Below are 25,882 nucleotides of genomic sequence, written 5' to 3'. Positions count from 1 at the left end.
CTCTTTCCCCAACCTTCTGATCTCATCCCCAGCCCTCTCAAGCTACCTCACAAGTAGAAGCACATCTCCTTCCTAACCCGCCCTTTGGGCTAACGAATCTACCACTACTTCTGGTACCAACCCCTCCCTGTGTCCCAAATGCATCCTAATCCTTACCGCAATGGCATTCCTCCCTCGTCTTTTAAAGAAATCAATTATATATTTAGTCAGCTGAAGCTGGTTATTTGCAAAATTAATCCATTAACTGCTGTTTGGCAGAGTATTACATCTTGGGAAAATCGCTGTTCCAAAGACAATGACCGACCCATCTCTGGCCTTTGCATTCAGCCGCGTAGGATTTCTCCGAAGGAAACACATTAGCAACGTGATGTCCAGACCTGTGGCTCTATCAGAAACTAATACAGTGAACTAATTAAGTGAATCTGCCTTGCTGCAACAGAGCACACAGCCGGAGTCCGAGTGCTCTGACATCTCTCTGTTGCAGCAATGCCACAGCCGAGAGCAGGAACGTGACTGGGAGGCAATACCATTCTCCTCACAGCTGTCTGCTGTGACAGCACTCAAGGAAGATACAAACATAGGACTGTTGCTACCTGACGGGTCCACAGCCCAGCCTGTGCGCTGGAAAAAGTGGGAGGAGAGGAGATATCCATTTGACTAACTGACCAAGCACTAAGTGCACAAACAGTAAGATACTGCCAAGTCGCACACAGCAACTTCAATTTGATACTTATGCTTTTCTTGAATGCTTGGGTCTGCAACTCACTTTTTAGCTTGGGGATTTCCAAAATGTCTACATCAGATAATGTAAATACTTACCATGTAAATTAAATATCCAAACCCAGGAATGATTTGATAAATGTCATTGACAATAGCTGTCTCCTTACAGCATGAAGGCTCTACATGTACATCAACGTATTTCAGGAAAAACATTTGCAACAATATGATGATGCCACTGCACGGGTTATACAGGATTTGTCTTCCAAGTATTAAATAATAAATTAAATTATATTGAAGAACATTTGCAAGTTTCCTCTCCCATTTTTCAGCTGGGACAGTACATCAATAGGAGAAGTAAGATGCTGTATTTTAGCTTTTGGTTGTAATTTCTCGTCACAGCAATTTCCCTTTTTCTACATTAATAGTTTGCATACCGACTTCATCCTGGATCTCCTCTGCCACAGCAGGCACATTGTAGAGGAAGGAGAGAGACTGGTTCATGCGTTCATATATCACACGTAGATGTGTCATAACCTATGGAAAGAAAAGTATTTTAAGGAGGGAAATGCTACTGCTAACTTGACATTATTACAAATTTTACAGGTTACAGAAAGCCAGACAGTTTTCACTTGTGCTAGGTAGAAGATTTCAGTACAGTCTGTGTACTGAAACTGTCAATCAATTTGCAAAATTCACATCTCTCCTACAGCAGCTAGAAAAACTGTGTTCTAGATGCTCTTCCATAGTAACTACCTGAAATCCCATGGGAACGCAGCCATTTAAAGTAGGGCTTTACATTAGCTGTGGGGCAGAGCATGTACACAAGCGGTTATTGTGGCAGAAATCCACAGCCTCATTTACCCTTCAATAACATCAACATTTGCCCATACCTACAAGTTTCCACACAACACACAAACCGAGTGAGGCGTAATGACTGCTGCATCGAAATGTTTCAGCTGTGTTTTTTTTTCTGGTCCTAATATTGCAAAAATAAACAGCTCTTTCTGAGGGAAAAAAGCTCCAAATTTCCTGGTAAAAACATTTGCAAACATTTTTGTCTCAAAACAGTAATATTTCTGCCCAGAAGCATTATTGCATTGTCTCATGTGATTACAACGCTATTGCCTGAGCTTCCCGCACGCTGCTATGGGATGAATCACGACATCCCATGATACATGCTCCCCCAGGGTACTCTCCACAAGTATCACATCTCTTCGGTAGATGCAATTCAGGTGCGTCTTAGAACAGTGCAATTAGGCCTAAAGAGGCTTACTGCTTGCAGAGAGCAATTTCAACAAAAAAAGTGGTATGAATACTATATTTCAAACCGAAATACAGTATTTATGCTTTTCAGCAAAATATTATTTTCCACTGAAAAAAATTCCCCGTCACCTCCTCTAGCCCACGTTCCCCCAACCTTCTGACTGATTCAAGATACAAAGCTGCTGTAGAAATACTCATTCCTGGGACGACACACTAAGCAATACACGGTGCTTCTTTTAGTGATGCCAGTCAGTTCAAAAACTATGGCTGGAACAGCGCTTCCCATTGCATCCTGCAGAGGGAACCGTGGCTGATTCTGCACATCACGGCCCACTTCTTTTTACAGCTTATCCATTGTGCCTACAATTTTAATTGCTGAAAGCCAGCTACACCTTAAGTCCATGATTTACAAAGACAACATAAAAGCTGTTCCAAAACATACACGCTGAGGTCTGTGGTAACACTCAGCAGTTAAAATGGCATGAACTACACAGTGCCTCTTTTGAAGGAACACGTTAAACTCTAGTGCATTGCAGCAATCACATTTACAGACACTACAAGTACCTCCGCAACGACTATAGAGAGGTTGGTAGCGGCCAGATGGCTACACCACTTCTGGTTCTGTCACTTCAGCTGAGGGAAGCATAACCATATGTGGTTCACTAAAGCTATTACTGACATGTTCCCAGAGGTATTATTTACTGAGGCACTAATAAAGGCTCTGGGCATTTATGCTCTGGGGGGCTCCTCAGGAAATGCCCAGGATTGACTCTCTGGATAGACAGAAAACCTGCTTTTCAGTTCTTCTCAGGAGACAACTTATATCCATGCTAGTCGTACATCATTTGCCTTAAACTTCTGCCAGAAAGCAGATTATTTTTATTGCATGTAAAGCCGTCCACAGAAAGGAGTCGAGTATTTTTTAAAAATTAGGTTGACAGAAACTTCACAATGGTTATGAACAAACACATCAACCCTCACTGGAGGTTACCTGAGATCTAATTTGGGCAGCTTTCTTTGGGTCCACCATGCGGACGTGTTCAAAGTGTTTGAGAGTGTGCTGTCTGTCCTTCTGCTCAGCACGCACGTACTTCTTCAGCATGTTGAACACGTGACGAGGCTACAGGAAAAGAAACAGGGAACAAAATCAGTTTAGTTTAGACCAACACATGCTTTAGTTCCTTGCACTGGAGACATATCCCAGAGCAAAAGCACTTGACCAGCTGGTGCCTGCAGACGTCTTCTGAAGGCAGGTCTGACTACTGTAAGGAGCATCCACTCACTCAACCCATTTGGCAGGATGGACCGTTGAAAGGTAGTTGTAGGTAGTAGATACGGACCCTGGGGAGGGCATTCAGGTTTCTTTCTGGACCATAACAGGAACTTTGGCTGTTCCATTTCCTTGTCCGACTGTATGCTACTGCTCCAGCAAGACAGCAAGTGTCACCTTATCAGGCTAGTTAACGGGCACCCAACATCAATTTCCTTTGGGCTTTGCTTCCATTCTCTCCATCAGACTCCACTTCTCTCCCCCAACTCAGGAAGCCTCATGATCTAAGCTCCCAGTTGTGTGACCTTCACTACCACCAGGCAAATCCCTCCCAAAAGATCCCCCTGGAAGCATTTCAAACATTCACCGTATATGCTCTATGTTGAATACTCAACCAGTATTGACGTCTGCCAACCACAGTTAAACTTCAGCAACAGAAGTTACAACTGGTAGGTTTTACCAACAGGTGACCGAATGCACTCACTCAGATTCAGATCAGAAGGTAACCTGCCCAACAGCTGCACAGAAAGACCATGCAAAAGCACTACTCTGTCTAAGCCAAGGAATAACCACCAGACTTGACCGCAAAACTTAAGAAAGGGCAAACTACTTGGTTCTTCTGAAGGCACTCAGCTTGGGTGCCAGATTTTGTAAAAAATCCTAGAGCATCTATATATTGCAGGTGATTTTAATTAATAAAAACCATTAAATCTATGCCTGAAGGTGTGTAACTAAATACAAACAAAGGAAAGGTCTGTAGCTGAAGGGAACATGATACAGACTGATGGTAGAGCAGTGAAGACTATGAAGTGAGTATTTTTATGTACTTTCCTACACTGTACAAAAATACAGTGACAAAACAAGGAAGTGTTTGCTAAGACATTAATTCTTAACTCAGTGTTTCCTATGGATTTTGGAAAACTACCTACCCCACCCTGCACCGCAACTCTGGGCGTTGTGGTTGTGCATCCGACCTGAAGCTGCTGAACAGTGAACAGCACGAAACTGAGGCAGGTGAAAGGAAAGGCAAAGATGACTTTACTGTGCAGCAGGTTAAAGAAGGAGCAGAAGTCGTGAACAGCTGGTCTGGGTACTGGCAAGGATACAGGGAAGAGCATGGTGAAGTGACAAAATTAAGCATCAGAGGCTCTGTGTGCAGCTTTCCAAAGCAGGAAGTACCGTGGGCGAAGGTGACGCCTTAAAAAGACTTAGATTCACAGGCAAATCTAAACTAATTCATAACTAATTTAACATTTACCCAAGAGATGAATACTAAGCTATGGAGCTCAAAGATTTAAGAGTCTCTTCAGCTTAAGAAAAGCAGCAGATTTAAAAAAGTCCTTAGACAGTAAGACAAAGGTTATTGGAAGAAGATTTGTCTTAGAGAGATGTGAAGCCATGCCCAGCCACGGGATTAAACTTAGTGGCTCCATGAATGAAAATTCATTCATGAAGAAAATAACCCTAAGCTCCAAAAGCCAAGCCCCAGGGATCAAGATGCAGAAACTGTGGACAAAGGTTTGAAAGTAAGTAATCCTCACAACATTATGGTAATGGCAAAACAAACTGAAATGCCAACTGTAAAGCTTTGTAGGAACAAATGCTAGAAGACCAGAAAGCTTAACAACAAGAAAATTTCAAAGACTGAAAATGTTGTTACCTTCCTGACACTTCAGCTTTCCTTGCCCCCATGACACATCAAGATAGCGGGTTCAGGCAGATTAGAAAGAAAAGGATTTATTTTATTTCCTCAAGAGATACTCCAATTTAAGTGTCATGTCTAACATCAGGTCACGGAGGTGATTCTGCCCCTGTGCTCTGCTCTTGTGAGACCCCACCTGGAGTGCTGCGTCCAGCTGTGGAATGCTCAACATCAGAAGGATATTGACCACTTGGAGCGAGTCCAGAGGAGGCCACAAAGATGATCAGAGGGCTGGAGCCCCTCTCCTGTGACGAAAGGCTGCAAGAATAGGGCTTGTTCAGCCTGGAGAAGAGGAGGCTCCGAGGAGACCTCATTGCAGCTTTCCAGTACCTGAAGGGGGCCTACAAGGAAGCTGGGAGAGGACTTGTTACAAGAGCCTGTAGTGACAGGACAAGAGGTAACGGGTACAAATTGAAAACAGGGAAGTTTAGATTGAACATCAGGAAGAAATTCTTCATGGAGAGGGTCGTGAGGCACTGGAACAGGTTGCCCAGAGATGTTGTGGAGGCCCCATCCCTGGATGTCTTCAAGGCCAGGCTGGATGTGGCTTTGAGCAACCTGGTCTAGTGGAAGGTGTCCCCACCCATGGCAGGGGGGTTGGGACTAGATGATCTTTAAGGTCCCTTCCAACCCTAACCTTTCTATGATTCTATGATCAGAAGGGTGTATTTTTTGTTTTCCCTCAGTGTCTGTATTCACTGCAATACGTCAATGAAACTTTTACGTTAAGAATCACAAGCAGATTTGTTAATTGGATAACAGTCTTGAAAATACCTGTCAAATACCACTATCAGTAATGGTAATTTGAGTAAAAGGGCCCACCTTTATTGCCTTTTATAACACTGTTAAATGCCCCAAACTCATCACTATACAGGAGAAATGGATACACATGCCTCTAGCATATCTGGCCAAGAAATCTTCCTGTGATAGCAGCAGAAAACTGTAATTCAAGTACAGGACAATACAGAAAGAATATTAAATGCAAGGTGTTTCCTTACAGGGGCAGCAACTTTGATTTTTCTGAAGCCAAAAAAAATACCCACTAGAAACTCATGGTACGTAGGCAGACACTACTGCCCAAAGTCCTGCTCGCACAGGATCAGGTCAGGCCTCCAACCTTCCCAACAACTTTGCAAAACTACCTCCTTACAGCTCCAGGGCCGAGGCTCAAGGCTTGAACTGCCAGAGTTGGTGATGGGCAATGACAGATCTCCACTGGGCTTTGCATACCTGACCCAGTTTTGGTGGAGGTTACCATAACAGGGCACCAAGTTTTATACCTGAATGTAACTTTAACAGTCAAAAAAGAAAAAAAAAATATTATTTTCTTCTCAATGCCTAGAACTGTAGACCTACTGTCTGCATAGTTTTAATGAATTTCCGTATCAGCAAAAACACTTCTCACCCCAAGTCCAACGTCCATAATGAATCTCACACACACATTTTCCTTTAAATGTCGTTATGGACTAAAATGGTTGTGCCTAAGAATCCCAGAAAAGCACTTTTTGCAGGGTCAGGATTCACCCCCAAATCTGGTACAACAAACAGTGATAAGAACTCCTGTGACTGGAGAGTGGAGGGACCACACTGCACGGGTCAGGCGCAGAGGTGAGGGGAGGCTCCACAGGCTGAGGAGATGCAGCCAGACCCTGTGTCTGAAGCTGTTACATCCATGGCCATGTATTACTTCGACTCTAGGCAGGAACCTTCAGATTAAATTATAAATGAAAGCGAGTGGTGCTATTATCAGCTAAATTAAGTTCCCGAGACCTGAGCTCTGACAGTGTCTATGGCAGAAGAACAAAGGGCTAACACATCCCAGGGCCGGCTTGGCACCTCTCGCTCTCCCTAAACAATGTACCAACCACACAAGTTCATTACAAGTTCTGGATTTAGCACTTCAAATTCTGCTGCCTGTCTTGCCAGGGAAAACTCAATGTATTCACATCTGTAGTCATCTAGTAAAACACATCTCGCAGGTAACCAAGTTCTATCAGCCACCAGAGGCTGCCTAAGCCACATGAAATAATTCTGCTATTTTCAGTTGTCTGTACTTGTTTTGTTGGCTTGCTTTTTTTTGGCCTTCCTCTGAAAGCCACCAGGATACTCCCAACAGGGCTTCCGTTACTCCCATGTTTTTAGTCACCATGGCCAACGCTGCTGGCTACTGTCATTTCTCCAGTGACAAAAATGGCCAGTGACCCCCTCAGCAACGGGGCCCAGCACCAAATTCAGAATGTGTACTGTTTCACCAGTCCTCAGTCTCATGGCAAACACTCGTTCTTCAGGCAAAGGCAGAAGAAAAGGTGTAAGGCGTCTATCCAGGCACAGGTGCAATGCAGGGCGAAGCAGTGTCAGTGCTGCCCTCAAATGCTGCTTCTGACTGTTTCAAGCACACACTGTCATGCCTCCTGCTTCCTTGAATGTCATTCCAAACCTCTGCCTTTTCAGCAGATTCGAACACCTACTTTTTATCTAAGCTCAGATCAATCGCAGCCCTTTCACAAGCTATTGTGACAGGCCAACAGACATCCTCACGTCTGTGGTATTTTAGTTGTTAGCTTAAAATGACCACGTAGGCAATCTGTGTAGGCTATCTGGCCTTTCTATCCAAGCTGCAGGGAATAAATCTATTCTCTCATTTGGAAAACAGTTCTTTCTGTGAATACAACTATGCGCCACGGCAGAGTTAAGCACTGCAACACCCTGGGTTTGAAAGTTTAACGTCGTAGCCCTGACAGCTGGTTAACAGGTTCCCAATTCTATGAGACACAAGCCCAAATGAAAAAACTGCTGATGGCTCCTGAGCTACCTGGTGGTGAGTTCCAGCCCCACTGGCTGTAATCCAGTGCCTTTATTTCAGGTGGTATCACCAGCGAGATAAGGTCATTCCCATAAAGGAATCATATATGAGATCTAAAATGTCTGAAAAACAGTTTCTAGTCAATGGAATACATACATGTAAGTATAAATTTATGCATGCAGATGCCTCCCCCACGAACTCTACATTGATGCTAGTCTCCTATTTCAGATTTTAAGAGAGTGGATTAAACAGTGCAACTTCACTGAGCTTGGAAAATGGAAACATCAAATGTAGTTCAGATTGCTACACATAAAACTTACACTCTTCCCATGGCAATCCAAAATAATTACTACAGAGAAACAACACAAAAATCCTATTAAAGCACTTCTGTGTATTTAAAATACAACTTCCTGGCTCTGTGCCATGGAAATTCCATGGGAAATTCTGAGCTGGCTTGTCACTTTGATCAACACTCACTCTAAACTAGAGAGGAAAGTTTCACAATGCTGTACTGTGCTATTTAATCTTGCCTTTAGAGAAAAACCAATCACCAGTCCTTTCTGATTACTGCTCTGGAAACGTGCAACAATTGCTTCTTTTCATGCACTTATTAGGAATACCTTGTATACCATGCTAGATACATATTTTACCTGCTACGTTATTAACTTCCTGGTAGTGTTTGACACAGGTGTAGTCGTTCATTTTGGGGAAAATGAAGGCTGGCTAGGATGAATGCAAGACTTCTCACTCATGGGCTAGACACAACTAAACCCCCATGCAGCTACCTTTCATGCGGAGTTAAAGATGCCTTCTCATAATTCCTGCTAGTTTATGGGAAAACACGTTACCCCACACATCACAAATACATGTCTATAGCGGTACTTCAAAACTTCCTTTTGCCTACCCTTCCCAAGGACTTTTCCTGGGGCAGAATAAAATGAAACAGTATTTGATTCAATCTCATTATTTGCTTTTAAGGATCTGAACTTACTTAACTTTGACAAATTACATTTTTGCTCACTCTTTTGAAACTCTGCATTTTAGATCTAATGAAACTGCCATAGTTTTCCAGCACTTAATACCTGTGTGGAATTGCCTCTTCTGTCTTTAGTTCGCTTGTACAAAATACCTACCGGCCAGCCTAGATGTATGACTCTACCATATGCTCAAGCCTCAGAGTGGGGGAAAAAACAAGACAGTCTGGTTTTATTCACACAAAAGCCTCAGAAGCTGCTGGAAAATGCAGTTAGGTGACCATATTGCACAAAGTCTGAACTGGTTTAAAAAGCAGAGCTGAAACCCATGCTATTTCACAAAATCCTATCAAATTAAGTATATGTGAGAAATTCCACAGCTGTAACTTTATGGGTTTAGAGGAGCAGAGCTAAAGGGTGGAGTATTAGAGCTGGATTGCTCTTTCCGGTGGCACAGGAGGATTTTTATCACTAGATCAGCAGCGATGCTTTGGCCTGCCTCCAACTGCATATTTCCACAGCAATCTTGTTGGACTCAGGAAAGGCTTCAGGCTTCCTGAACACAAAGACACCAAGTAAGGGCCATTCTGCAGATGCCTCTTCCACATCCAAATAGTCGAACTGGACTAGTTTCAGCCCACACTGTGCTTGCTCTCTCTATATGAACACACACTCCTCCCATAGCATAAAAGGGAGCAGAGTAAATTCTAAGGGCAACAAGAAAAAAACCAAGAGGAAAAAAATTCAAGTAAATTAAGGTCCAAGCTAGGGTCGATCCTAACGATCCTGCTCTGTTTGGCAATAACTTACATTTCAGTAAAATAGTGCCAAGTTAGAAAAGAAGTATTTTACACTGATTCTGATCATTACATGCTCACTTTCCGCGCAGAGTAAGGAGGTTAATTAATTACCTTTTCCTGTAATGTTTCCTTGCTCTGAAACCCTTTATTTCACCACTAAGAGCTGGATTTCTTTTCTGCTTCTCTTTGCCCCCTGCCACTGGCTTCCCACAGAGAATGTGCATCTCTTACCAACAAAGATTAAACAGGGAGACATAAATCCAGCAAAATTTGACATGCATGTGAAAGAGGGAATATAAACAAATCATAAAATCAACCTGCTCACAGAGAATGATGGATTTGAATTCCACTATTTCACTTGCAAAATGAAGGGCAAAATTTCCAACTGTTAAGAACTAGAGGCATATTGGTTCCAGCTGCCATTAATCCTCCTTTTCTGTAGTGAGGCCATCACGCAGTATGAGATAATACAGTATTTTGACACTGGATACTGAACAGCTGCACCCCATTTTCAAAGGCAACAAAGTATAGCAGCACAGCTAAGCTGCATCAGGAATCAGGATCAAATTTTAAGTTTCTGGGCAGCACACATGACAGTGCTTCTGAGAACAGAACAACAGGATATATATTTGGTTTTGCTCAAATTTGTTTTCTAGCAGACCTTGAAGCTATGCAATTTCATCTTTGTACGCTCCCTGGCTCTCTTGCTGCCCAGAGCAGTACCCCAAAGTGCTCCTCTCACACTGGCATTGGGCAGTCATCTGAAGAACACCTGAAAAATCCTGCAGTTAAGCTTCTGGTCTTGTACAGAAGCTATTCATAAGGATTCCGAGAATTTTGCAGTTTTAGGCAGAATGGCATTGAAACCCACTGCTTTTCCAGGCATGTGTAAGGACATAAAGACTAACTACTGGCCAGGACCAAAGGCTCCCCAAGTCCCGTATCTTGCTACCCTGTAAGGAAAGCCTCCTTCAAAGGAGCAAGGAATCAGTGACACTTCTCACACAGCCTTCCAGCTTCCCCTGTCCATAGCTCAAGGACATTCTCAGACAGGGGAAGTTTCTCTTCAGCTCCCCTGAAGAGGCTGCCCCTTGAACATAAGCACCACATAACCTGTACACATACAGAAAACAGGAGTTCCCAGTGGATCAGGATTTTGTCACTCACAGAGAACTGTGCACCACATCTATGATCAGTCTGATGTCACTGGGAGTGCCAGACTGACTGTGTTGCTATGATAAATGATCTGCAGGCAAAGCTGGTCTTGGATTTTTAGACATCCAAAATCAAAATGAAATCCTAACGCTTCAAGTGGTCTGCCAAAGTCCAAAAAATCTTGGGAAATGTTCAAATTCAAGTACAAGGGAATACGTCCAAGTGATTAAACAGCAAATGGAAAGTAATTTTCACATACACACATCTATATACATTATATATACATACCAGACATATGGCAACCATGCCAGCTGTGTGCAGAAAACATGCACTTCAATAGAAAAGCCTAAATTCTTTTTCAATTTCAACCCAAATGCTGTCCTTGTAATTTCAGAGAAAGAGACTCCATCACTTTAAATACTCAGAATCCACTTTTATAGTAAACAATGTAATTAGAAGCAGGCTGTGGAAGGAGGTTCTTAAAAATATTTTTGGAGAACTCCAGAAAAAAAATCCCTTTTGTAAGATTACTTAACAACTCACCAGTAAGGTGAAGACCTACTCGCTCAAAGACAACACAACTGCATCAAATGTATGTTTACTAGAGAACCAACAGAGAGAAATATAGCTAGGGTATCAGAGGTGAATTTTCCACAAATCCCATTTTCTCTTCGGCTGGGCAGTCAAAGTTTGGATTCACAGTGTATTCAGATTTCTGGCTCCATATCCTGCGAAGCAGTTAGCAGACAGGATTCATTCATTAGGCCTTTCAGCTATCATCAATTACTCCTCAGGTTTCAGCTTCAGCCCCACAATAACCAGACAAATCCTTGAATTCAAGGTCAGTACATGCCTGAATCCCCAGAAACGACAGAGCACACAACCGAACAATGCTGAGGCAAGGGCAGTACCATCAACAAGACTGGCAAAGGAACTGTTTGAAGGTATTATTCTTTAAATTGTTCACCCCCATTAGTTTTGAGATGAGTCCCTGTTTGGTAGCACCTTCACCTAATGTTACCTGCGTGCTTGCTGCCTGCTCCTTGCAGAATGATCAGCTTTTGTAGGGACGCAATATAGGATGCACCTCAGCCTTTTAACAGTACCTTCAAAACTTGCTTCCCCAGTCATGTATCACAGTGTTCTTTGACACAGCCTTTCACAGGCCCAATGCTCTCCCACTGACACTGTTAAACGTATTATTAATTTAAATGTCCTGGGAGCTGACTACAAGCAACCCAAGCATAAAATGCAGGTTTTCCTGGACCCAAAGCCTGTATTAACATTTTTGCCCATCAGTATTCTGTGGCTTAAGGTTTTTGGTTTTGGTTTTTTTTTTTTCTTTTTTTTTCTTTTCTTCACAGAGTGGAGAGGTCATCTGTGTTCCACAAACGTTAACAGGTCAAGTTCCCTTGGGCTAGGAATGAAGTTGCACATTTTGGCAGCTCAAGAGACTATTCTGCTGTTATGTGTGGTCCCTATCTTCACCTTCCACAACCTCTGATACTTACCACACAACTTGAAATCAAATAAATTTTCTGGGATACTTTTAAGACAGCATTACATTTGCATGAGGCTCAACTTTACAGCAATGGCTGACTGACTGAAGCCAAATGTGAAATCATACCCTAGGTGAGCTGCTCAAAACCACACAAGAGAGCAAACACAACCTGCAGCCTGTCTATACGCTGACCTGATCTCATTCTCAGTTCTAAGCCACAGACTCCAGTTTCCTAAAGGAAGCTGCATCCCAGTCTGTAAATCACTAATCCATCTGCTAATGAGATACTTGAGTCTAAGCCCTTCACTATCCTCACTGAAGTTAGTGGTCACAATATGCATCTCGCACTCAGACCAAACAACATCTCTACCTATTCGTTTTCCACAAATTACTGTGTTGCAAAATACAGATTAACTCTTCAGGTAGCTACTCTGAAGTCTCCCTGTTACACTTTTACCTAAGTAAAAGATTCTTCTTTTCCTTGGCACACAATAAAAACAAAAGAGTTTTACTCCATGGGGTGGAGAAAAAAGTTTGACACTGATAAAGAATGAAGACGACGATCACTTTTCCATGTTCAATGAATATGCAGGATTCTCTCCAGAAGGAAATTCACTTTAAACATTTTATTTTACCAGATTAGCCATATTGATGTAATTCCCTGGGAAGCCAAATTCAGTATCTAATGGCTACATCTTATACTGCTGACCCAAAAGTCTTTTAATAACATAATGGTTTTTTCCATCTAGGTAGTGTTCAGGAGGCGAGAGGTATATAAAACATTTGACTGTTTTCCCACAGTGCTCCTGCGGATTCCCTTCTTCTGGAGGTCACAGACCAGTTATTTTGGTATTGAATACAAACATCATGGATATGGAATCATTAAAAATTCCTTTCAATCCACATTCTGAACTCACTGTTTACACCCATTAATAGCCATCACATCCAACACAGACAACTTTGAATTGCTAGTGTGCCGTCCTCACGCCATTCGACCACCCTCACAAGATCCTTCACCAAACAAAACAGACAAGCACCACCCCCCTCATCGTTAAGCTCCATCTTGGCATGAAGAAGTGTCCTACTGTGCATCACTTGGAAGGATGCTTCATCATCCTTCTGTAGGATCTGCAAACAGCTACAACTTTGGATAAGCAAATCACTTCCACGGCATTTGTTTAAGGATCTTTATGTATGTATGTATGTACATGTGTATCTATCTATCTCTTTCCAGGTCTGTAGAGGGGGCGTGTGCTGGTGCCTATATTTGGGTACACACAAAATCTACACTAACTTTCAGACTAGCTGACTGCTGTAGTAGCCCTTGCACGGGGAAAACACGCTCGCTGCCCATAGCTGGACCGTGCCTGGGCATACCTTTATCCCCAGGATGACTGCAGTGATTTTGACACAGCTGACAGAGTTTGTGGTACCGCACTTACCCGGGGCGGGACGGTCTGCAGGGCTGTGATATAGTTCTCCAGAGCGATGCGGCGACGGTCATTCAGCATGGCTTCTACCCGTGCCATATGAGTCTCCACCAGCTGTTGTCTTTCGTTCGCTGCTTCTTGTTCCAGTGATTCCACTTTCTCCTGGAAATGCTGAAAAAAACGTCCATCACAACAGGAACAGCAAAGGCACCAGCAGAGACAACGGACGTGAACATTTCCATCTGCAAATCACCAGAATCCTTCCCATGTCAGGCTAGCTTGGCTCCCAGGAACGGCACTGACCACACCTTTCATGGATTTCAGCGGGAACTGCTGATGCCCTGTATTCTTGAACACCTGGCCAAATTTTATTCATCAAATCAAATATTCCTGACATGTTCAGCACAACCACCAGTGAATCCTTCATTTGCCCCCTGAGACAGTGGTTCAGTGCTAAAGAGTTGTGCCTAGGGAGGGTGGAGTTTGGCAAGCATATGCCCCCTACCATCACGGGCCATCAACGTGACTTCAAGAGCACATCTACTTGGGGAGGGGGTGAGTGGGGGATGGGGAGGGGGTGTGTGTGTGTGTAAATTCCAACCTGAACAGAGTCACTACAATTGCTTATAAACTGACGGCCATGAAGAAGAATTGAGCCCAAGTTTATTCCAACAGGGGAAAGGACTGACTGGGTGAAATGCAGAGAGCAAAGCTGTGGGATCTAATGTGCAATGCAGTCTGGTTATGAACGTTAGCTTTTTATAGTTTTGCACTGCAATCGTTCTAGCAGTACTGATTAATACCTGACACAGACACTGTGGGATTCAGGGAGTGTCTGGCTTGTCAGACTTTCTGAATTATAGTATAATTTTGGATAAAATAATTTTTGGCTGAGGGCTTCTTTCAGATAGACCTGATGGAGATTTCTTCCTTAAATCACATTTTCCATCTCTGCTTGGAGCTTAGGTCCTGAAGTTTATATTAGTTTATCACGGCCTGAATTTTGAAAAGGGACCCATGGGAACTGAATTTTCAGCTCTCACTGAAGGCAAATCAATTCAAGTGAAATTTTACCCCTCACACAGTCACAAGCAGTGTCCTGCACTGCTGTACCAGGGACTGGCTGCAAAGTACAGAGACACCCAGCAGCCACTAACAGCTAGAAACAAAACCAGCAACAGCAAGAGCAGACAGTAACATTAAATCCCAACAGAAGCAGGTTTTAAGATCATATCACACCCAGCACCCCCTGTATTTTAACTGCGGCCCATATGGATAAGGCTGTGGCTGTGTTTTCCTTTACCTGAATAACAGCTTTCTTGTCAGCCTCTGGCAAGTTCTTGGCTTGGTGTTCTGCCTCTTCCCACTCTCTCATGACCTAACGAACAAAACAAGGAACATGACTTTCGTATCTTCCTCTCTTGTCTTGGGGCTTAGCAACAGCCAAGCACTGCAGCTCCAACACTCATCTTTTTGTATGCCTCTCATCCTTTTATCTCTATCAAAAAAGCGGTTGTGGCATGTAACAAAGGTAGGATCCTGTTATTAAATTAAACAAAGTCAGTACTTCTGCGTCTGAACATCGTGCCAAGCTCTCACAACTCCACTGTGAAGCAACACAGCCGTGAACCAGCCAAGGGAACTGGAGGTCTCTACAGGTGAGCACACCAAGCCCTTTTCATCTCAGACAGAAAGGAGACCACTTCCATCTATCGTATGTCCTTGGTCAAAATGAGCGAATTTCAACATGTTCCAACTGACACTTTTTTTGGTACCACAAGAATTTTTAGATATATTTGGATGTCACTGGCCTTTGAGTAGGACAGATCGAGAATGACATGCAATTTGTGCTAGTCTCTCCAGAAATTCACGTCCAATACTTCAAGAACTGAATATATTAATATCTTAAGTACAACAGTGACAGAAAAATGATGTAGGAGAACTTGCAGTACCATTCCTCCCAGCAATGTGAGGGGCCACCTCCTCCTGTAACACAGGGCAGTATTTCAGTAGTCAGGGAATGAGTTACTCTTAACTTGCTGCCCCCACGACATCTGAAACCCCCTTGGTTGTCCTACTTCAGGACCTACTCATTCCACACCTAGACAGCAATCTCCTCAGATAACACATTTTATGCAGCAACAATTGCTCTCCCCGAATGCAGTGCACACAAACAAGTGACTTGTTTATTTGCCGAATTAGCACAATGTCAGAAGACAGAAGAAACCTAGAAGCAATTACTCAAAATGTACATTTCCTTTCTTTCCTTTCTCACCGAAAAAAACATAATTCACACTTTCATACCATTTAATAGAAATAGTCAAACGTGTGCTTTCTAAAGGAGATTTAGAAAAGCTCAGAGTCTGCATGCGTGACTGAAATTTTACTACCAAAAGCAGAACAAATTTGACCTGCTGTGCCTCATATCTGCAAGTTTAGCCTCCAACACTCAGCTCCTGTCTTGGGCTCCCCAGTTTTCCCACATGCTGGACACTGCTAATCAGGCTCCTTGGTGGACATACTGGAGAGCACTCATGGTGCCTCAGGGTATCTGTCTGAGTCTTTAAAAAAACCAAACCAAAACAAACTTGGGCTCGAAGGAGACATTTACAAGTCCCAGTCCTTGAAATGCAGTCCCTTCTCAGTCCTATACAGGGTTGCAGACCTTAATCATTAACCAGTGTGCAGACACCTGCACTCAAGACTGACTCAACGTATGGGATTTTGTTGTCAAGTTTTCATTTTCCTTTTGACCCAAAGCCTGGGAATATGTTTCAAGACAGCAATAAATCAGTCACAGAAAAACAGATCAACTCACTATCAGTGAAATTACCTGTAAAAGACTCCAACCTCAAAGTAGCCCAAGAGAGCAGAGACATGTATTTTGGGAAGCTAATGCAATGCTGAAAACTTTAAAGTGGGAAATTGTTTTGTCTGCTTCTGGGCTTCAGCAGGGGCATGGTTAGACAGCAGTTGTGAGCACAAAGACCTGAAGTCAAGTACTCAGAAACCACAGCCTTAACTTCACTCTGCCGGGAACTGTAGGACAAAATTTAAGTCTCAAGAATTGTACTACAACCAACACAAACTGGCAGCCTAGAAGCACCTCTTCAATTTACATTATCTCCTCACCAGACAAATATGCATTGATGTGCAAATTGCAGCCAAGCTCTAGGGAGGTAGGAAACCAAAATTTACAAGGAGACATGAAATTCATTTGCAAGAGGTTGTACTAAGAAGACAGAGAATATGATGCACAGCGTACTGAGCTTACAGGTCGCCCCAACACGAGCTACTTTCCCAGCACTTGGGCAGAGGAGATTTTTCCGCTTCTCTGGCAAAGCAGGGCTAGAGGATGTCAATTGACATCACAGTTTAGAGCACCATGATGTGTTCTGGAAAAAATATTACTAATGCTCAGAGTGCTGCTGTGTATTAAGTGCACATTAGGTTCTCATCTCTTAATTGTTTAGGCCATATGACTGTGGCAGCTGAGAAAACTTAATTCACGTACACAGGTAGCATTTTTCCAGAAACCCAAAATGTCACTGGTGCCACAATGTTTACGTTATAGAAGACCCAGAAAACATGCCATTAATTCAAGTCATAAACTACAATGAAGTGCTCAAGCTTGAACATTGGCCTAGGTTAGCACCCTTATGATTTTCTTCTCCCTACCCTCCTTCCGTGTCTTGAAATCACCCCTCTGACATCTGCTTAATACTCATTTTCACTCTGAATGAGCAGTTGATGGGTTTTCAGAACAACAGTTCCCTTGCCATCTTTATCCTCCAAACTAACCCCCTGCTAATCCATATGATGAAAACAAGTATTGTGGGTAATGTGATAAGGAGACCTTTGGCTAGATGATAAACCAACAGTGTAGATGGCCAGTTGGGAGGGATGTAAATTACGGGCTTCAGAGTTCAGCTCTGGTGCGATAACAGAGAATGGCTTGTGAAAAAAACCAATGACATGGCTGTTAGCAGAAACAATATTAAATGCAAAGATTGCATTTAATATTGTGCTTTCAGTGCCCATTTCTGCAACTGAGAAGACTTCAGTGGCTGAAAGCATCTCTGTGTATATGCTACCTAACTGAAGACACAGCTGCCCTACAGTTACCTATGGGCAGTCATGCTACCACCAGAAAACTACTCTCACCAAAGGTCATCCCTTTAGAGGATTATGAGTGACTAAGAAATAGGCCGTAGCACTCTACAGGAAACCAAAGAGCAAGAAGAAAAAAAAAATTTCCCCAGACATGCACGTGCAGAAAAAGGCTGAATTTGGCCTTTTATGCACTTATAAACCTGTTCTCCTTTATTGAAAGCACAGACCTATCAAAGCCGCACAGATTTATGGCTCTTGAAGGCTTGGCGGCTTTGTGCAGGGAAAAATGACAACTTCTGGTTGAGATTTAAGAAGCAAGCCATTTCAAAGCCAAACTTCTTCAGAACTTAGTGCCTGGCAGACTCCTTTTGAAATTGGGCTGTAGGGGACAGCAAAAGGAAAAAAGGAAGTACAGAAAATGTAATTCATTATTAAGAGAGATGCTAAGTACAAAAATCTCACTATATTGAAAACACCAGAATTTACTCCCGTTTCTTACACTGGGGCACAGAACTGTATCTGAAAGAGAAGAATTTATGGCAGGCATTTGGGTTACAGCAATCAGATGAGCAGAGATGCTTGCCTGCAGGTTTGCTTAGAAGGACAAAGTCACGCCAGTAAGATGCCTACCACTGTCGAAGGCTTTTGTTCCACACTTACGTCTTGACTGTTTTTCTGGTGTGTTGGTTTTAGTCGGGACAGAGTGAATTTCCTTCACGGTAGCTAGTATGAGGCTGTGTATTGGTTGTGCTGAGAATATTGCTACCATACTAATGTTTTTAGTTATTGCTAAGCAAGGTTTGTATCAAATCAAGGACTTTTTCAGTCTCTGATACTGCCTCTGTGTTCCCACCTGCTTTTTTAGAAGAACCTGGGAGGGGACACAGCCTGGACAGCTGACCCAAACTGACCAAGGGGACATCTCATGCCATCAAACATCATGCTCAGTATATAAGTTGGGGGTGTGGGCTTGGGGGCTCTCTCGCTTGAGTACTCTTGCTCTGGGTCTGGATCTGCTGGCTCATTGGTTCTCACAGCTCTGGCTCTCACTGCTCAGGGACTGGCTGGGCATCAGCAGGTGATGAGTGGTAGCGTAATTTGTTGTCCATTATTTTCATTATGTATTAGTAGTAGTGGTAGTATTATTTTCATTACATGTTACTGGTAGTAATATTGTTATTATTTTGTTTCATTTAATTTCTCTAATTAAACTGTTGTTATCCCAACCCACAAGTTTTCTTGCCTTTTCCTCAGATTCTCCTCCCCATCCCAGTGGGGGAGGGGACACGTGAGCAAGTGGCTGCGTGGTGCTTAGTTGCTGGCTGGGGTTAAACCACAACATCATTAAACCTCTCTGAAGAGCCCTGGACTGTATCTGAGAGGGGTACTCCTACTAAACTGACAGTCAGTTTTAAGGAAGGAAGGAGCCCTCCCACACACAATAATAGAGACGATGGGAGCTAGGGAACATAAGGACGAGTATAATTTAACATCTTTGCTGGGGACATGGAACAGGTTGCCCAGAGAAGCTGTGGATGCCCCATCCCTGGAAGTGTTCAAGGCCAGGCTGGATGGGTCTTTTGAGCAACCTGGTCTAGTGGAAGGTGCCCCTGCCCATGGCAGGGGAGTTGGAGCTAGATGATCTTTAAGGTCCCTTTCAACCTAAACCATTCTATGATTCTGTGGTGCCTCCGACACTAAAAATCAACTGAAGACCTCTCCAGGATGCTGAACTAGTGGCATGCAATGATCCAAAAAAAAAAAAAATCTTGAACATAACACCAGTCCTGCTGAGGCTCGTTGAGGACTGCAGTATTTTCAGATACTTGCTTTGGAAATAGAACTTCCAAGAAGTAGGACAACTTTAGGTGACAAGGTATCATTAAGTTACTATCATAAGTACCTATGATTCCTAAAATATTGTAAACAGCCAGGGGAAGAATAAATTTAAGACAGAAGGATGTCACAAGATATTTGAGGAAAGAAATGGATAAACATACTGCTCCCTTGAATAAAGCTCAGTATTTGGTTCCATCCAGCTATTTAGGAAGAACTATTTAAGCTAAGGAGCTGTACAGGAGTTAAATTGGAAAGAGAAGAAAGGGGATTGTACCAAAAAAGGAAACAAGAACCACGACAACCTGCAATCAGTTAGCATAATCTCTCCTTGTTTTATGTCAAAGAATAGCAAACACTGAGAGGTTACACATGCACTGCTGAATGGCTATCCTGCTTGCATGGGAATGTAGCCTTGCTGTTATTGGCAGTTGCATTAATAATTCTTGGGAAAAGCTTAAAATCGTATGCTAATGTAATTCTCTTTACAGTACTGCCTAGGAAAGTTTATAAGCCTTGTTGGTCCAGGTGCGATGCAGATATAAGGGCAGAAAAATCTTTCATGGTCTGTAGTCTGAAGGGACGGACACTTAAGAGCAGAAGGGATTAAAACAGTCTGAACGAGGGTTGCATCAGGTCATCATACCAAAAAAAAAAAAAAAAGAAAAAGACTCTCCCAGTACGAGAGTCTTTTAGGGGCTGTGAACTGTGAACACTGACAGAAGCTGGCTCTCTGCCTGCATGTGCATCTTTATGCAAGGGAAAAAGAAACATGAGTTGTCAGAATTTCATTGTAAACAAAAGGAAATCTCGTAAAGAGAATATAAAGAGTATCTGCATTCACCCTCATGACATGTTTTGATTAAAATATTTCATTTTTTTTTTTTAGTAGTAAACTCCCCTACTCCTTAGGATTATGGTTTATATGTGAACTAGAATGCATGTGGGAGGTTTTATTGGTTAATTGGCTGCCACAAAGTGTGCATCAAATCAAGGACTGTTTTACAACTAGCTGCTTTATTAAATAAAAGAATATCTGTATTTAGCGAACAAGTTGATTTGTTTCAGATTATGACATTTAGCAAGATTAAATGATTACTCGATTAGGTTCCAAAACCACTGATAGTTTGCTCTCCTATGTAAGCCCCAATTTCTCAGCTCTCAAAGAACTGAACTTCGAGCTAATGTTTGGGTAAATAAAAATGCGTAAGTATGTTTGGTGCTGCTGGAGGACTTAGTGACTTTTTTTTTTTTAAGAGAAAAACATGACAGAAAAAGCTTACTAAGTTACTTTATATGGCAGTTTCCAACACAAGTAACAGCTTCAAGATATTTTTTTAGTTAAATGCATATTAAGAACATACCTGATTTTAAAGCAAATGTAAAAAGCAATTTTAAAATAAACTGCTAGAGAAGCAGAACAGGGATAGGGACACAGAAATATCACAGTTCATGTGAGGAAACACAGAATAGTAAACTAGCTGGCTTTTCTACTTCCCCATAAGATCTTGTATTTTTTAAACATCTGAAACATTAACTGGGATAGGCTAGCTCAGTGCTGTACAAGACATTACTCACAGAAGGGAAAACTGATTTTTAAAAACTTTACTCTCTTCTTGAAAGCTCTGCAGGGGTTCCGTGTCCTTCAAGACATACACACTTTAAGCTGTGACTTCATAAGCAGCTTAAGCAAATTAAAAGATCAAAGATCTTTCTTTCTTGATGTACTATCGTGCTGCCGTTTCCCAGATCTTTTTTTCCAGAGATGGTTATTTTACTTTTTTTCGGAAGAGTGACACAGCAGTGAGATGAGGGAGCTGACCTGCCTCTCCTGCAGGTCTACACTCATTAGCGCTGACAGAAAGGATGGTGGGAAACGCGCTAACGAGGGCAGAGCACGTCCAGCACCAGTGTGATCTGCAATCAAACCCCTGAACCGCAGCCTTCGTTTGTGAGGTTGCCCCAAATGTGCAGCGCGTTTACCCAGAAGTTTTCTGATGCTGCGGTTCAGTGCTTTTCCCAGAGAGTTAATTTTGCTGGCCTCAAGCGCCGGTGTTGTACGGTCTCTCTGTATGACGTTTTCTGGGTGCCTGAGCATTCAATTAGCTCTTTCCCACAATCCGTCAGGCTTTGTAGAAAATAGAAAATACAGTTCACCTAAACACTGCCCTTAATTACTCAGCTTAACCTTGACACCGCATATGGGATTTTAGAGGAAAACCTGAAACCACGGTGAGACTCTGAGGACCATTTCAGGGAAACCTGCCATTTCCACTGGCTGCCCTTTGCTTTCCGGACAACTGCCCTACGGTGTATGTTAAATAGGGCTGTTTCAAGAACGGGGAGGCAATAATGTGGTGACAAACGTGTTACCTGCCAACCCTGCACGTGCTTGGCCAGGACAGGACAGCTCTCCTCTGACGGGCAGGCTGCATGCACAACCTCATTTAGCCTCCCGATTCCCTGCCCGTCCTTCCCAAACCCAGTACTACAGGCACACAGAACTACATTAGGAAGAGGGCTGGGATGAGCCACTCCCTGGGACAGGAGCACAGCACACAGGTGCCACGTGATCCATTGCTCACAGCGGGCTCTGAGCCGGGCACTGCACACACCCACGCTCAGCAGCGCTCACAACACAGCCACCAATTGTCTGAATGAATTCAATCTTCCAGAGCAAAGGATAACACTTTAAAAAGCATTAAATTGGGATTATTTTCTCTATTTAAGGAGAAGACAGCTTGTTTGTGCTACACCGCTTCCCAAGTGGAGGCATATCTCTTTCCTGTTGTGTCACATTCCTGGCAGTGGCGTGCACTGGTCAGATCACGCCCTCAGGTAAGATGCCCTGCCCTGTTTATTAGGAAAGTGCCAGGTGTAGCTACAGCACCAGTAGATGGGGACTTGCTCTAAGAGCTTAACTTCAGGCCTACTCAAACATTTTAGCACAGAGCTCAAGGTAAATGTGTCAGTAATACACAGAAACACTGAAAAAACAACCAAGGAAGAAAGTTACAATGAAAAAAATACAGTAAAATAGCTACACAGATACATGCTGAATTCTATTACATTCATTTGTTCCATCCTAAAAAAATATGCATCACAGGCTTTCCTCGAAACCTCTTAAGCTTTTCATTTTGGTTATTAGAGCAGAACTGTGACGATGTTTATTGGCATTGCTACTGTAAACTCTATTTCTAAGAGAGTGGAGAGCTCATCTCTTAGTGTTCAATAGGATTAAAAACAGTGTAGTTTCAGGCTACACAAATCTTTTTAGTTAAAGGAAAAAAAAAAGAGCTTATTCAATCGAATTTTGGTTGGGTTCAAAAGCACTAATTTTTCCTCTTTTCTTTGGCTTCAGATGCATTTCATGTTCCCCTGAGGCTCAAGACCATTAGATGAACGCATGCAAGTTTACGTTACCCCAGGGCACGGCCACGCATGCGTGCACAGGGAGAAGGAAGCTAATCACAAGCTTATCTGCTACAAAGGGAGGATAACTAATGCAGTGGTCAAGTTCTTTGCTTAGAAATAAGAATAATCTCACAAACCAAACATTCTTCCACAAAGATGAGAGCAATTTCTAACAGACTTTTTCTTCCTTTCTACCAGCACACGTAACTGTAGCGACTTGCAATCGCAGCTGCGACCCGACCACAAATGCTGCGTACCAGCCAGCTGATGTCTTAAGACATAGTCAGAAAGGCAGCCAGCGGTGTACCTACGACACTGCAAATAGGCAGGGCAGCTGGCTGCAGCTTTGGGAAATAAGATGAAGGACCCCGAGCATCTTATGACTCCACAGGCAAAACTCCCACATTTAGGAATAAAGAAATCTCCCTTACCTGAGACATCCTTTCACGATGCTTAGCTTCAAGTCTCTCCTTGGCTTTCTGGAAATGGGCATGTTCATTCTCATCCCCAGGTGTCTCCAGGTATTTGTCAACAGCATCAGGAGTGCTAGCGGCTGTGGTAGGGACTGAGGTAAAATTTTGATGGGGAGAGGAGAAGGGAGAAGAGAAGTAGAGAATTTCTATTTTAGTACAAAATTTAGTTGGACCAAGCAAGAAGCATCTGTTGTAACTTCCACCAGAATAAAGCCATTCCTTTAACCTCCAAGAAGGATATAAAAATGTGGCTTAGGCAGAAATACGGAGACACACAGCAAATAGATGTAAATATATAAGGATTTCCCCTCACGCCCCATTTTCTAACACAGGAGAAACTCTTCAGTGTGAACAAAAAACAGGTTAGAAACTGCTGCCAAAGGAAAAATTCCAAGGAATAACAAAAGCCTGGCAATGACTGAAGTACATAAACCAGTAGAAAGCCCTCTGCAAAGTTACCCGCTTTGTATATTAGTTTATTCTTAAAAGGTAAACTGTAACGCACCAGTGCTAATCCAAATATGTTTTAAAGCACCTGTGGCCCCCACAGTACCCTAATGAAATACCTCAAATCCTTCCCTTAGTGACAGTTTGGCCTCACAGATATTTACTTTATTTGTAACAAATAAAGGAAAACCCCTCTACGGATGCAGGAAATAGTCAGCAAGCATGTGCTAATTGCCAGCCATCCCAGTCAGATCACTTGGCAATACCTACCACACTGGTAGCAGAAAGATCTGTGTTTAGGGTAATTCAAGATGAGTGAGCAACCGCTCCTTCTCTACGCAGAAACATCCAATAACCTCTACATTAACTACAGTAACATTTCTGTGCTGGGGACATAACAGCAGTTTAAAAAGCTCTCCAGTGATGATCAGCTATTTTATTTCAACTCGATCGTCCCTAAATATTTTAGTACATAATCAGTTTCATTTCCCTGCTCACTTTTAGTTCAACAATTGTAAAGTTAGTTTAAAAATTCTGAGAAACCAACAAAGACCATACACATAGTTGCATGGGATATTTAAAAATGAGTCTGACTACATGTACTATTATAGCTAACTTCACTTACAGAGGTAATGAATTTTAGGAGACAGACTAATACAGGTTAGGAAAAACCCAGGACCCTCCCACATCCCAGACATTTCTCAGTATCTCCAACAGAAGCAAACTTTAATCTGAAGATCAGGATAAGCAATAGCAATCCATATTTATTTATCAATAATTTCCATTAAAAGTTTGAAATATAAACATATCTATGTTAAAAAAAATTGTAAGTACAACATGTTAGTCCCAATAAAATACATCATCAAATTTTAAGAAAAATCAAACCACAGACTTTTCCCTCAAATTTATCTTAGATGCATAACCCCAAAAGCAAAACAAACAAAACTGCCCTAAAATGAACAGAAAGCCTTTGGCTGAATTTGAGATATCTCTACATGTTGTTGTGGATGCCCTATCCCTGGATGTCTTCAAGGCCAGGCTGGATGTGGCTTTGAGCAACCTGGTCTAGTGGAAGGTGTCCCTGCCCATGGCAGGGGGGTTGGAACTAGATGATCTTTAAGGTCCCTTCCAACCCAAACCATTCTAGGATTCTATGATTCCCTACAACAGGAATGAATGGTTTTGGCTGCTGTTGGTATAAATTACAAAATCCGTTGTGCAAGGTACTCACTGGACCAAAGAAAAGGCCCTGCTGGTTTCCAAACAAAAGAAATCTAGAAGCAACCAAAAAAAACAAATCCAATTGAGAAGTCATGGGCAGTGCAAATCATCGCTCCTCCCACCATTTTTAGATTTCTTTCATAAATATTTAATTACATGTTTACATTTTGTAAACTTTGTTACTGAAGTAGTGTAACAAACAGACAGGAACAAATAAGCAATCTGACATAACACAAAGATTACAAAAATAAAATTAAACTCTTAATTATTTTCAGTGGTTACTCCAACAACTTCAGACAATATAGTCTCTAATACTGTTATAAAAACATAAACATTTTCATTCTTTTTAAACTCCTAATGAAAACAACCCATCTTCAATGATAAGTTGGTTTGTGCTGGGGTGCAGTGCTGCCTGCCGGAAAGCCAACAGCCAGGGTAAGCAAGTTCCAAAAAACATTTCACCCAAAGCTTGGACTGAGTGAAACATTCCTGTAATGCTCAGAAATATTTCTAAGTATCTCTGCCTTTTAATTCTCAAGCACCAAATTAACTTAATCTTTAACTTTCCTGAAGCTGCAGTTTAGTACATTTTAATTCCATTTAGAAAATGAAAAGAAAATTGTATTTCAAAGCAGAAAGAAATTTAAGAGTGTCAGACTGAGCAAAGGTCATCCCTTTCAGGCTTCTGTTTCCTGACAGGGGTTCACCAACACCCCGAGGCAGGAGCAGTAAATACTCTTTTGCAATGTTTAACTAACCT

At 42.4% G+C, this 25,882-nt stretch overlaps 1 protein-coding gene across 1 annotated transcript in view; it reads right to left on the bottom strand.

Annotated features, from left to right (window-relative positions):
* APP (amyloid beta (A4) precursor protein) overlaps window positions 1-25,882 on the bottom strand; it is a gene marked incomplete at its 5' end in the record, with an annotated part of 149,423 nt that overhangs the window by 46,615 nt on the left and 76,926 nt on the right. Inside the window, 5 exons of the mRNA XM_010148064.1 lie at window positions 1,155-1,254; window positions 2,975-3,103; window positions 13,631-13,789; window positions 14,922-14,996; window positions 23,413-23,546. Of these exons, the coding sequence (XP_010146366.1) occupies window positions 1,155-1,254; window positions 2,975-3,103; window positions 13,631-13,789; window positions 14,922-14,996; window positions 23,413-23,546 (597 nt within the window). The remainder of the gene's footprint in view (window positions 1-1,154; window positions 1,255-2,974; window positions 3,104-13,630; window positions 13,790-14,921; window positions 14,997-23,412; window positions 23,547-25,882) is intronic.

The sequence above is a fragment of the Eurypyga helias genome, unplaced genomic scaffold (genome assembly GCF_000690775.1).
Source record: "Eurypyga helias isolate BGI_N326 unplaced genomic scaffold, ASM69077v1 scaffold8263, whole genome shotgun sequence".
NCBI classification, from domain to species: Eukaryota; Metazoa; Chordata; class Aves; order Eurypygiformes; family Eurypygidae; genus Eurypyga; species Eurypyga helias.
Note: the sequence above shows the minus strand (reverse complement) of the source record. Positions and strands in the feature narration are given on the sequence as shown.